Source organism: Ambystoma mexicanum, chromosome 6q (genome assembly GCF_040938575.1).
Source record: "Ambystoma mexicanum isolate Mex_15411 chromosome 6q, UKY_AmexF1_1, whole genome shotgun sequence".
In the NCBI taxonomy this organism is placed as follows: Eukaryota; Metazoa; Chordata; class Amphibia; order Caudata; family Ambystomatidae; genus Ambystoma; species Ambystoma mexicanum.
The window spans coordinates 82,365,531-82,378,741 of NC_090937.1; the positions used below are offsets into that span (position 1 = coordinate 82,365,531).

The following is a 13,211-nucleotide window of genomic DNA, read 5'->3' on the forward strand; positions in this document are numbered from 1 at the left end:
CACCTCTCTCCTTGCTGCGGGGGCTGCCGACGTGTGCCCAGTCCGGGCTGCCACTGTTGCAGCCCCTGCGGCATACCTCTCGGACACCTCCGCTGGGAAGTGTGGGGCCTCACGTGGCTTTCGTGCAACCCTGGGGCTTAGCTAGGGCGCCACCCAATCCCCTCGGGGGTGGGGGGCACTGCGGGCCCCTGCCGCTTGTCACGCTTGGGAGCCAGGGTCTGCCTTCGGTGTCCCACGGAAGCGGGCGAACTTGTTGCTTGTGCTGCTGCTCCCGTCAGACTAAACTCCGATGGCTCCACGGCAGCACCGGGGTCCGAGCTGCCCGCCAAAGCCATGCCTTGAGGCGGTTGCCGCCAGGATCCGCACCGAGGCACGCCTCCGTTCCTAATTGTAGTGTGCGTCCGCCATCTTGGATTTTCGAATGCTGTCTGCTCCGGGGAACCCTGTCCGATTTCGGGCATAATGGTTGGGCGTACGATGCTCATCTTCGAGCCAGCAATACTAGAGCAGATCCGGTTGCCTTAGGTGGAGTCGGCGACCCAAATTCGTTGCGGGAACTGCATATTTTACGCTTAGGCAGTGGGCTTCCAACGGATGGCTTCAAAGGAGCAGCCACATCGATGGCGCTCCTGGCCATGCCTCCAATAATGTAATTTATAGGCTTTTAGCCATGCCAGACATTGGCTCTAAAATATTTTCTAGTATATTGCAGAGAAAATTAGTTGAGTGGGTTTTGTCTAGGAAGTTGTTGTCCTCATTCCAAACGGGATTTGGTAAATCGTATGGTGCTTTGCACAACCTCTGTACTTTACAAACGATTATTAGTCGCTGCCAGGAAGAAAACTATAGGAATGTTTTATTTTTGTTTGTTGATTTCTCCAAAGCTATTGATTCTGTCTCCCGTAATTGGCTTTGGGCTAAACTAAGCAGTTTGGATATCGATGGCTCTCTATTATACTTTGTTGCATTCTATACCAACACTACTGTTTCTCTTCGGGTGAACCAGCAGGCCACCAAGGATATACCTACCCATGGCATACAGGTTTGAAACAGACTTGTGGCCTGGCCCCTTTTTTTTTAAAATTTAATTTGTATGTGGCAGATATGGGTGGCTGTATTGGCTCATTTCCTGTACCTTGGATTGGGTATGCCGACGATACCGTCATTATGGACTGTACCCCTATTGGGCTACATAGATCTTTAGATGCACTGGCCGTGTTCAGGCAGGCTAATGACCTCTCTGTCAATAGTGCCAAAACCCCTGAAGCATATATAGAAGTGGCGCTATGCTAACGAACTGTTGGAAGTTGTGGACAGTTGGGGTACCTTTCCATAGCACTCCATCAACACGAAAGTATGGTGATTTTTTAACTATGTAGACATGGCTTACGATAAGGCGATGTATTCATAAGAGGTAATCATATGGAGTGAATAGTGGAAATTTACAGCAAAAGTATTTTTCCGATCCTATATGGGTCTCCGATTTTCCCTAAGTCTATGATCAAATGGATGGACAACTTCCAGTTATGTTCTATTTTGGGGGTGCCTTCTGTCCCTGTCGATGCTCTTCGCTGCCAACTTGGGGTTCAATCTATCAGTTCACTATGGTTACATCAGCGAGGAAACTGTTTCTCAAGATATATCATTCACCAATTGAGGCATTCACCTATTGAGGCTGGGAATGTTTATAGTTATATTATGCGATTGTATAGGGGGCTACGTCCAACACGTTATTTGAACAGCTCAAAGCTACTGCGTTTGAACATCTATCCAATTTCGACATTGATATCTCAGTGGTATTTGAGTTGCCCAATTCTTCCCTTATTCTAAAAGAAGAATATTAACGCCGATTAGGTGGTTAATATCCAATATCTAACTAAGAAACCAATGTATTTCATCAAGGACAGCCTCGTACTTATTTGCTAAAAATACTGCCTACAAATATACAGCGTTTCATATTTTATCTACGCTTCAATATACTCCCGACTCAAGAACATAGAGGGAGATGTTTTAAATTGCCTCGATGTCGTAGACTCTGCCGAATTGTAACACTCATATTGAGACTGCACGTCATCAACTAACTCAATGTCAGGCCATTAGTGTACAATATTATGCTGGTTACAAGAAATGTGTCCATCATATTGCAGCAATAGTTGGCAACCAATTCTGGAATAGCTTATATAGTGCCGATTCCATTGTAATAGCAGGAGGAGTCTTTTATGTGTGAAATATGGCTTTGCAACAAATATTGAATTTAAATATGTTTAACATATAGACTGCACATTTCCTTTTTGGTTTATGGATTGTTTTCCTCTAACTGTATGATGCGTTCTGTTTTTTATTATTGTACATGTATTGTATGTTAAATGGCTAAAAGTTTGTATTTTAACCATATGCTCTAAATCAAAAAAAGAAATGACATTTAAAAAAAGACATTGCAAATGTCCCTCTAGACGCTATTTGCAAAGCAGCTACTTGGAGTTCCGTTCATACCTTTACGCAGCAATACTGAATTGACCCACATTCTGAAGCAGCATTCATTTTTACTGTGCTGATTGTCTTTTTTTTTTTCTGCTGACTATATTCCCAAAATGGCTGCTCCTTATGGTTTTTTACCCTTGTTCTTGGAAGCATAGACTTCCTCCCTTCTCAGTTAGGAAATGACCATATAAGGCCATGTACATTTGTGGACATAGTGCAACAATCCTTTAGAAGGTCCAGTGAGTGTTTAAGCTGTCTGGAACTGGCTAGTGGGGCTTTTTGACCCCAAGATACATTCCAAGCAGAATGAGATCGCTGTTTCGGTGGAGCTGGCTGCCTTGGATAGCCATTCCCAAGTTTGAGTGTAGTAGGTACTGTATTTGTGTGCTTAGGATATATGGCCTGAGATTTTTAGATAAATGGAAAGGATCTGGAGCCATTTGAGATGTTGACCCTTGGAGCCGAGTATCCATTGCTGATAGATGAATGTAGGTATGCCAGATGACTGCTGCTGCAACCATCATTGGCCAAGACAGTTAGCGAAGCACTGTTTTTCTCTTTGGCAATGGGGCCTGCTTGGTGGGCTCAACTAGTCTGGATTCGCTGCATTCTCTGTCGACCAGTCTTCTACTGAATGTACATATACTAGCTTTTGGATGCTGGAAACTTTGCAAGCATTTTTTCTTTGCCCTTTGAGGACTTTCTCACTTGCTGCTGCTACTCTTTGCTGAACCATCCTGCCCAGTGCCAGTCCACAGTGTATGCAACTGCTAATCAAGTTTACTGCTTCTGTTTACAGTGTCCTTCATTTTGGGAATTGAGATAAATGCATTTTCAGTCCATCCAGGGGTGTCTGTGTTAGGATAGTTTTTCTAAAGTCCACCCAAAGGGCCTTTATAAAACTATACCTTGGGCAATACAGAAACTCCAACTCTTAGTATGAGTCAGTACCACCTGATATTATGGTAGCAGGGACAGAGCCGCCATGCTTGTCTTAGATGTGAGAGAGGGCTGTAGAGGTACCAAGAACGTGTAGCACACATGCTCCAAAGAAACACTTATATATATACACACTGTATTGTAAAAAATAAAGGTGTATATATATTTCGGATGCTTGTTAATCTGCTTAGATTCACACGCCATGCCTATAGTCTGACATCTAGTGATAATCACAGAATTTTGCATCTTTCTTTCGAGCATCGAAAGGGGATGTTGATATGGTCGTGACAGTAACACTATCCCTGACGTGTAATGTACCCAAAATCCCTCACGCGTCGAGGCCCAGATTGTTTCTTCCCGCCCGCCCAACTAGTTGGTCGCCTTATGCAGAGCTCGCAAGAGTTGGTATTGCAAAATAGTTCCCACGACCGATATTGTCTAGTTTCGCCTACTTCTCTTCGACTGCTTCATGGACCCCTACGCTGAAGACATCCACTGCTTTTCGCCGACAGGTGCATCGATGATCGCATGGCCTCGGCCCTCCGGCCAGGCCCTTACAGTAGGGAGAGTGGGTCCCTGGGTTGATTCTTTCTGAGAATGCATTTCCTTTTCACCTCTCTTACACTTTCTGGTCTGGCTGCCACCTTTTACCTCCGCTATGGAGAGGCCTCCATTTGAATTTTGTCGTGCAATGAAAATACACCTGGAAAGGCACCCATCGCAAATGCAATAGTTGCTTACCTCGTGACCACGACAAGCGTGCCTGTTAGTCCTAATAGGTTAAAACTTTTGTCCTAATAGGTTAAAAGCTAGGCGGACAAAGCGGTGGGCAGCCTATGCAAAAGTTGTTCACCTGTGGGCGCCGTCGCCTCGGATGACGACTTTAGCGGCAGCCATGGCTCCAAACCTGATGGCAGACACATTTTGTCAGAACCCACCGGTTCCCAGGTGCCCGGCGCCGACAGACCGACCACCGGTACTTTTATGGGGAGTTCACACACCGTCGACAGGGGCACACATGCACCACCCAAGGAAAATCACACAACCCCCAGAGCCTCCTCGACGGATACGTCGAAGCACCAAACGCAACAGGTCTGCCGAAGACTTCAGCTGTGCCTGCCGAACCTCACGGTCCGGCGCCCTACCCGCAACAGTCTTCTCGGCATGCGACTGGGCATTCTACTCATAAGGGCATTCCCACAAAAAAGCACATGAGTGCCGACAAGCCGTCCAAGAGCGCGTCAGCTCCTAAGGCTTAGACGGAGTTGACACCCGCTACGACGTCTACAGGCATGTCGAAATCCATCATACAGCTGCCGAAATTGAGTCTTGCAGCTATTGTTTCAGCAGCGGAACGACCCAGAAGCACCCCATCTCGCCGAGAGTACTCTGAAGGCCCCAGTCCCTCTCCGGGGCTTTATCTGGTAATCTCCCCCTTCTGAAGAGCCTTTCCCTCCTCCAGACCCCTCCGGTTCGTCCCTGTGGACCAGGCAGAGGCTCGAGAATTACACTGATAAAATGTTCCAATTCGTGGACTTCTCAGAAAGGTACATTATTCCCAAGAGACCTAGGGAGGAGGATTCCTGCCCCATTCTACCAAAGCTGCAGAAGCTTCCAACTCAGACACAAACTCATCAGGACGAAATCGAGTATTCTGAGCCAGAAGAAACCTATGCGGATCCTTTTAGTCATGAGGATAATCCTTTTGGTCAGGACAAGACTTACCAGTGGTACCCAGACTGGGGACAAGATCAACCAGCAGATGAAGGGCCTTTGCTCTCACCCACTCCTACCCTAGATCCAGACACTATTTGTCTGGACCCGCCGTCCTCACCTCAACAGAGGCAGCCATTGACAATAGATGACCAAGTGGTATTTAATGCCATCCTAAAGAGGGCCGAGGACCACTTTCAGGTCACCACCCAGAAGGCTTTTAAGGACTCTAATTATGCTGAGGACATTCTTAAGGAAAAACCTCCCACAAAACACAAGTCAAGCTATTCCTCTGCTGACAACACCTTGCTGCTTCCTTATTGTCTCCTTCTCTTACAAGTACTGTCAACCCTCAGGTTGAGAAACTGTTTCACCCCTCCATCTGACCCTATGTACATTTGAGGTCATGCCACACCGACCTCTCTGGTTGTTGCAACCACCAGGAAAAGGGCAGCGATCCACTGTCTACGGTAGAGGCTCCCCTGGATAAGGACTGCAAAAAACTCTATGCCCTTGGCAAACGTATTACCACATCTGCAGCCTATTCGACCAGAATTGCGAATAATACCACCCTTCTCGCCTAGTTACAGCGACGTGCAGTGGGGCCTGCTCCAAGAAGACCTCCAAGAGGTCCCATAACCCCACCGATCACGCCTCCTGGCAGTAGTCTGTGAGGGTAGACTTGTGACCCAAAATGTTCTCAAACACTCTAGACGCTGCTGAAACTGCAGGACACACTCTGGCACAGGGTACTCTCCTCAAGAGCCACGCCTGGCTAAAAAATTCAGTCTTCAAGCTGGAAACTCAGGCGTCCCTGATAAATAAGCCCGAAGAAGAAACAAACTTAAGGCTGTGGATGACGCCTTGGAAACAGATAAAAAAAGAACACTAGACACTAAATTGCTGCCAAGCCTTTCCAACAGTGGTGAGGTTCAAAATCGTGTACCTTTCGGCCTCAGTCCTTCTCCCGTTCTCCCCACGGACAATATGGCACTGGGGGTACCCAATGGTCCTCCGGACGAGGTTCATCTGACAATAGCCAATATCAGCAAAGGAGGCAAAGTTAAAGGCAGAAACTCCACCCCAAGAGGCTCCCCGGCATCTGCATCAAAATGACTTGCCAGTCCGGGCACCCTCCCATGCCTCCCCTGTCAGGGGACTGCTGTCATATTTCATTCACGCATGGGAGGGGGTCACATCAGGAAGTAATCCCACTGCTGGTACAGGGGGATTACATGGGAACATTGGATGTGAAAGATGCATACTTTATATTTCAATGTTGCCAGGGCACAGAAAGTACCTACGGTTCATGATGGAGGACAAGCACCATCAGTTCAAGGTTCTTCTCTTCAGCATTGCCTCAGCTCTACGGTTGTTCACGGAGGTACTGGTGATAGTAGGATCTACGTGTTCCGACCGTGGCTGATTTGCCTGCGGCCGGAAAATTTCCATGAGAAAGGTGCGAACCACCAACAGTTTCCACCTTTCTCATGCGAACACCCATGACACACACCCTCAACACACACAAACCCCACTTACCTTTTTCTTCACGCTGAGTCCCTGCAGGGCCAGTTCCCTTTCACTTCCTGGATCGGGAAGCGATGCCGGAGGGTCTTTTTTTTTTTTCTTTTTCCTTCTTTTACGGGGGCTGCAGGGGTTTCTCCCACAACCCCCGCTCACTATACTAAGAAGTATAGTGAGCGGGGTGTTGCGGGGGGGCAGTCCAGTCTTTTTTAAAAATACATTTTTTTTTTTTTTACTTAACCTGCAATGCTCCCGCCAAAGGTTTGAACTTTTGGTGTTCGAACCTTTGGTGGTAGCATTTTTAGACCCTTTTGTACGTGCAACTGTTTAGATAGGGTTAAAACGTACAATACCCAGTAGTAGCTGCTCACTTGTGCAGGCAGTCCATCCCAGTTTACCCTTACCATGACAGGCTAATAACAGGGAATTCGTACGGAACATGCTGAAAAAATACCCAAATGACGATAGTCTAGGGTTCTCGATGAACGAGAAAAAGTCCATCCTAGACCCCAGCCAAGTCGAGCAGTTTTTGGGGGCTCTAATTCAGACCAAAGGCAGCCTCGTCATTCCCTCCGAGAGGGTTCAAAACATGCTGTCACAGATCCCTTACTAAGTAGCCAGTCGCGCGGTGACCATACGCAAAGCCATGAGACTGTTTGATGGCCTCCTGCATTTACCTAGTTCCACACGCACGTCTGCGTATGCACCCCAGGATGGCTCTCGAGACAATGGTGTCGGGCCAGCGGACAATGGGACGATCTAGTAGTGGTCTCTGCAGCCCTCGTTCAGTCTCTGCAGTGGTGGTCAAGGGAAAACCTCCTGCAAGGGAAAACCACCCTTTCCTTAGAAGCCACTCTCACCACAGATGCATCTGATGGGGTGAGGGGGGTGCTCACGTCCTTCATTAGACGGCGCACAGCGTATGGCCCCCAGCAGTAGCATCCAACATATAAACATGTTGGAACTGGTAGCAGTGTTCAAGGCCCTAAAGGCCTTCAAAACACACCTCCAGGGGAAGACCCTTCTAGTCTGCACAGACAGTACTACGGCCATGTATTACTTAAACAAGGGGGCACTCACTCTCTAGGGCTGTCCAGACTGTCCCAGAACATATGGAAGTGGGCTCTCAAACCCAAGATGTTCCTCCTGTCACATGTTCCAGGGGAACTCAAATCTTCTGGCAGACGTACTCAGCAGAGACTTCCCTCTACCTGCAGAGCACGAGTGGCGACTGCCGGAGGGCATTGTACTCACCGTCTTCGTAGACTGGGGCATACCAGTGGTCGGCTTGATCGCCACTTTGAAGAACGCACAATGCCCAGTCTACGCCACCCGGTACCCTTAGAACTGCTCCAAGGGGAACGCCTTTGGATAACATGGTCTGGGAAATTTGTGTATGCAGCCCCCCTCCAACCTCCAATTCCCTTGCTCAACAGATTAGTGCACAAGATGCACCAAGAGCCAGTCAGGATGATTCTGGTTGCCACGATGTGGGCCTGCCAGCCTTGCTTCTCCCATCTCATGGCAATGTCTGTCTCCCCTCCCAGGAAGCTGCCATGCCCGTACAACGTGCTGTCTCAAGACCAGGGGGAAACAGCCTGGCTCCTGAGGTCATAGAGTTCGGGCACATCCAACCAGATGTATCGACATACTGAGAAGCATGGAAACCTAACACCGGGCATTGCTACTCCAGCAAATGGAAGCGTTTTGTCATTGGTGTAATGACAAGGGCACCAATCCTATTGAATGCACTCCTAAACATATTGTCTTGTACCTGACCCACCTATTCGTTTCAGGTCTGGTTTTCAATTCTCTAAAGATCCACTTAGCTGCGTTTTCCTCGTACACCACGTCCCAAAGCAAGGTTTCGTGGTGGAAAATTCTGGTAATTAAAGCATTTATGGAAGGGGTAACAAGGCTTGCCCCCCCCCCCCCACCGACCCCTATTTCCAACCCAGTTCCCGGGTGTGGGACCTGAATGTTTTTCTTACTAGATTAATGGGGCCTCCCTCTGAACCAATGCACAAGGCTAGCCTTAAAGCACTCCCAAGACAGCCTTCCTGGTGGCAATCTCCTCTATAAGGAGAGTTTGAACTGCAGGCCCTTTCAGTTCAGCACCCATTTGTCACGATTCACAAAATTTGTGCACACACCCATGCTTTGCGCCTAGATTTATCTCAGTTCCATGTAAACAATCCATGGAACTACCCACCTTTTTCCAGAATCCCCAGTAACTAGGTGGAATAAGCCTCCACACACTGGATGTGATGAGAGCGCTTATCTATAATCCTGAAAAAACAAAGCCACTAAGGAAAACAAACAAGTTCTTAGTTTCAGTGGCAGCTGGCAGAGAAGGGGGCCCTGTCTCTAAATCAGCTATCTCAAAGTAGATCGTAAACTGCATCACACTGTTACACTCTTGCCACGAGAGATCTACCCTTCACACCTAGAGCACACTGCACTCTGGGCACAGGGGCTACCATAGTATTCATTGCAACTGTTGCTCTTGAGTCCATTTGCAAAGGAGCAACCTGGAGTTCTGTACACCCCTTTATAGAACACTACTGCCTAGATACAATCTAGGTCTGATTCTCAGGTGGGACAGGCGGTGCTAATACATCTTTGCTACTGTTCCTTCACACATCCCACCACCATCTCTGGGTACTGCTTGCTAGCCTAGGCACAGCATGTGATTCTAATCAAATTCACAAGCATCAGAAGACCTGCATTACTCACCGTAGTAGCATTTCTGATGATTGTATCTGCTTAGATCCACCTGCACCCACACTTCCTCCCCTCATGGAGTAGAAGGAACATGGAGCTCTTACAACTTCTCTCTCCTGTACTTGCTCACACTAGAAGGCTCCCTTGTGGCAGAAAAAACACAACCAGAGGGACCTCGACGCGTGAGGGATTTTGGGGACACTACATGTCACGTATGGGCTAGTGTTAGTCACGCCCATGTCGATGTCCCTATTCGATCTTCGAAAGAAAAATGCAATACTATGCTATTTCCACTAGATGTCGGACTATATGCATAGCATCTGAATCTAAGCAAATTTAATCATCAGAAATGCTATTACGGTGAGTAATGCACGTCTTACTACTCCTATTACCTCTGATTATTTATAAATCACCCTTTCTAACTTGTATTTATTCCAGCAATTCAAAGGTTTTTGACAAATTGATTTCAACCGCAACCATTACTTCCAACCGGAAATATGCAAATTTGATATTGGTTCACTCTTAGTGGGCTTGAGTAATATTCGCTAGAAGAGGAGATGAATTAATATGTAAACCTGTTTGTTTATTGATTTGTATGGTGCACCAAACCCAAAGGTAACGGCGCAACAGAGAACAGAAAACATGGATACTTGAAGCATAGTTACAGAGTAGAGCATAAAGGTACATAACAGGCAATTTAAATATCTCATCTGATTATATTTGGATAATTTCTTATAGCATCTGGAAACCTCTTGATGTTTCCTATTTCAGGTGTCAAGATGAAGTTGTTTTGTCTAAAAAGTATATATACAAAGGTGTGGAAATTCTAGTACTCGTCTGTCTTATTATACTGTGCATACAACATATCTCCTAAATCTAAGCCTTCATTCTCAGCAGAGCTTTGTGGAAAAAAACATTCCTGGTTCACTAGCTTAGCTTTTGCAGAGCTCTACATCCGTAGTGTTTAACAAATCCCTATAACACCAACTCTGTGTTTACAATTGTGATAGTGCTGCTCACCAATAAGTAGGTTGTTTGTCCATTTACATCTGAGCGCAGGTACAAAATTGATCAATATTAAATACTGGTTTTAATTTAATACATGAACCGATTGAAGTATTCTTGTTTTCCATTTTAAGGAAAAAATAAGTTGCATTTTACATATTTAAAAATAACATCCTATTATTCATGAAGTTCGTTGGGCTTTTAAGTGTTTTGTTTAATTTCAGATGGTGAACTTAATGTCTTGGATGACATTTTGACTGAAGCGCCTGATCATGACGATGAGTTGTACAATCCAGAAAGTGAACAGGATGTGAATGAGAAAAAAGGTGAGCGTCTCCATTATCGGCCATTGTCAATGCAATTAACAATTTCATTTTCACAGGTCTGTTTATTGTATCAAGAATTCCAGCGATCTTTGAATGTACAGATGAGATCCATGGCTTCTGTAGTTCACTTATTTAGTTTGTTCTGTGCATATGCTGTTGACACACATATTCTTCTGGCATGTTTTGCTCTCTGGAGGATTCTGTGGCAGCATATAGTGCTGCATTATTAAGCACTGATTTGGATAGCCTGCAATAGAGAAAAAATAGACCCTTCTAAATTTGATGCATTACCATGCTAATGTTCTTTTTGAAACCACTTTTTTGGGCTATGGCCCCCAAGTAGATCTATACATTTTGTATTTCTTTTTGGACCCTGATTTTTCCGAAGGCAACAAATGAATATACTATTCATTACAATCTAGTTTCTTTTAAGTATGCTGCCAGGGCAGAGTTTAAAATAATGTCCTTACCCCCATTGTCTGTGCGTTTATAATGATGCATTCCATTTTGAACTTACAAAAAGTGACTTGTCCATAAAAGTCCTAAAAGCTGCACTTGACATGCTCACTTGCTACTGTTCTTAGTAGGACATCATCCATGCCGTCAAATCTGTGGTCTTCCATTCATATTGAGTTTTAGATCCTATGTTTTAATGACATAATGTATCTCCTACATATAGCAAAAGCTGAACATTCCATGGTCTTATGTTTGGTAGTTGTGCTTGGGCGGGCAAGCCTTGTCTATCCTTCATCCCCTGGACTGCATGGAATTGCTTCCTGATCGATAAATGTTATGTTGTGTTACTTGACATTTATATAGCGCCTTAAATATCATTGGTATGACCTCAAAGCGCTGGTAGTTTGTACGCTGAACACCCTCGGGAACCACAGTTCTAGTCAGTGGAGAGAGAGAGAGAGCGCGAGCGTCATATGGTGCGTGGGTGCACCAGATATGTGTTTAGTTGATGTGGTTGTTGCATGATGGCTGCTTTTTAGCGGTAGGTGTGGTGCTGAGGAATCAGTTGGATGTGTTCAGTCTGGAGGGTGGACACCCAGACTGAGTTCTGGCTGCGTTGGGCCTGAGGAGAGCACCTAAGCTAGCCGGTATGTGGTTGGCTAGCCGTGTTTTATTACGATGTGTTTGTGGGGGTCATGTTAGTATGAGAACAGCAGGCCAAATTTTGTCATAGTATAGCTGTGTTCTAGTTGAATGATGGTGTATAGGAGAGAGTGAGCGTAATAGTGTGATATAGTGGTTATCAGTAAAGCGCTTGCGACCAGGCACGAGAGCAGGACAGGGGGGCTTACATAGCGGCATACATATATAAAGCGACAGGATGAATAGGGGCGAACTTGTGATACCGATAGCATGGGGGTACACGTATTTGGCATATACATTTTTGACTTTTAGTCACAATCAACGATGTTGGAACACTTTCTAAATTCAAACTATAACACAGTGATGCTGTTAGGCACACTTTCTAAGTTCAGATTTTAAAGAGTGAATGATGACCACAATTTTTCATGCCAGAAAAAATATTTTGTAGCTTGTCGCACACCTCATGCTATTAAATCTTATTGTGCCTAGCATTAAGATTCCCTCCTCTGGAAACCTTTTACAGTTTGTGGTTTTGGCGCCCTTTTCAGGAGCCTGGAGAAGACTGAAAATCGCTGCTTGGATTATCGTTGCTAATCGCGTCCAGCACTCTGGTGAGGGGACTTCAGGGATTCAAATCAAGTCTCTGGAGGTCCAGAAGGACGCCACCAAAGCTTCAGTGCTATTTGGATTTTTGGCAAGGTCGCATCACGCCAAGGGATGGCTCAAATGCAGGTGGTCTTGAGTCTAGTGGGTCTCACCAGGCTCTGGTTCGTGTTCGTCCTTTTCAGGATCCCCAGGTCGATTGGATGGAAGGGTTACAGAAGGCTCCGGTTACACAGCAGGCTCTCCGGTCGCAGAAAATGACTACAGCAGTCGTCTCTTTGTCTTCCTCTTTGGTTTTAGCTCCAGTGGTCGACTTGCCAGCAGCTTCTGTGTTTGGAGTATTTAACAGGAACTAGCACAACATGTGCATTCTGTCCCTGCATTGTACAGCAACTGGGGGGGTGGGGGTGGGCGGTCTGGCTGTCCAATCAGTCATAAAGGTAAAACCACTGCCACTAGCCAAATCATGTAACACTTGCAATTGTTACAAAATGTTACCAGGTAAGTAAGAAAGGGGATACATTGTTTCTGATGTTTGTTAATCTGCTTAGAATCACATGCTGTGCATAGGTCCGACATCCAGTGGTCACTGCGGAGTATTGCATTTTGTTTTCGTAGTCGAAAAGGGGACGTCGACAAGGCGTGTCTGTAACACTATCCCTATAGTGACGTGCGTTGTACCCACAATCCCTCACGCGTCGAGGTCCCTCAGATTGTTTTTTTCCGCCCAGCTTCTGGTCGCCTTACGCGGAGCTCCTAGAGAGACATTGCAAATACTTACTACGGACCTCGGTCCTT

General features: G+C 46.1%; 1 protein-coding gene across 7 annotated transcripts in view; it reads left to right on the forward strand.

The window, feature by feature from the left end:
• The window catches only part of YTHDC1 (YTH N6-methyladenosine RNA binding protein C1), a 286,099-nt gene that overhangs the window by 33,391 nt on the left and 239,497 nt on the right, over nucleotides 1-13,211 (forward strand). For all 7 annotated transcript variants that reach the window (XM_069630508.1, XM_069630503.1, XM_069630504.1 and 4 more), the window contains exon 2: nucleotides 10,611-10,712. In XM_069630508.1, the coding sequence (XP_069486609.1) occupies nucleotides 10,611-10,712 (102 nt within the window). The remainder of the gene's footprint in view (nucleotides 1-10,610; nucleotides 10,713-13,211) is intronic.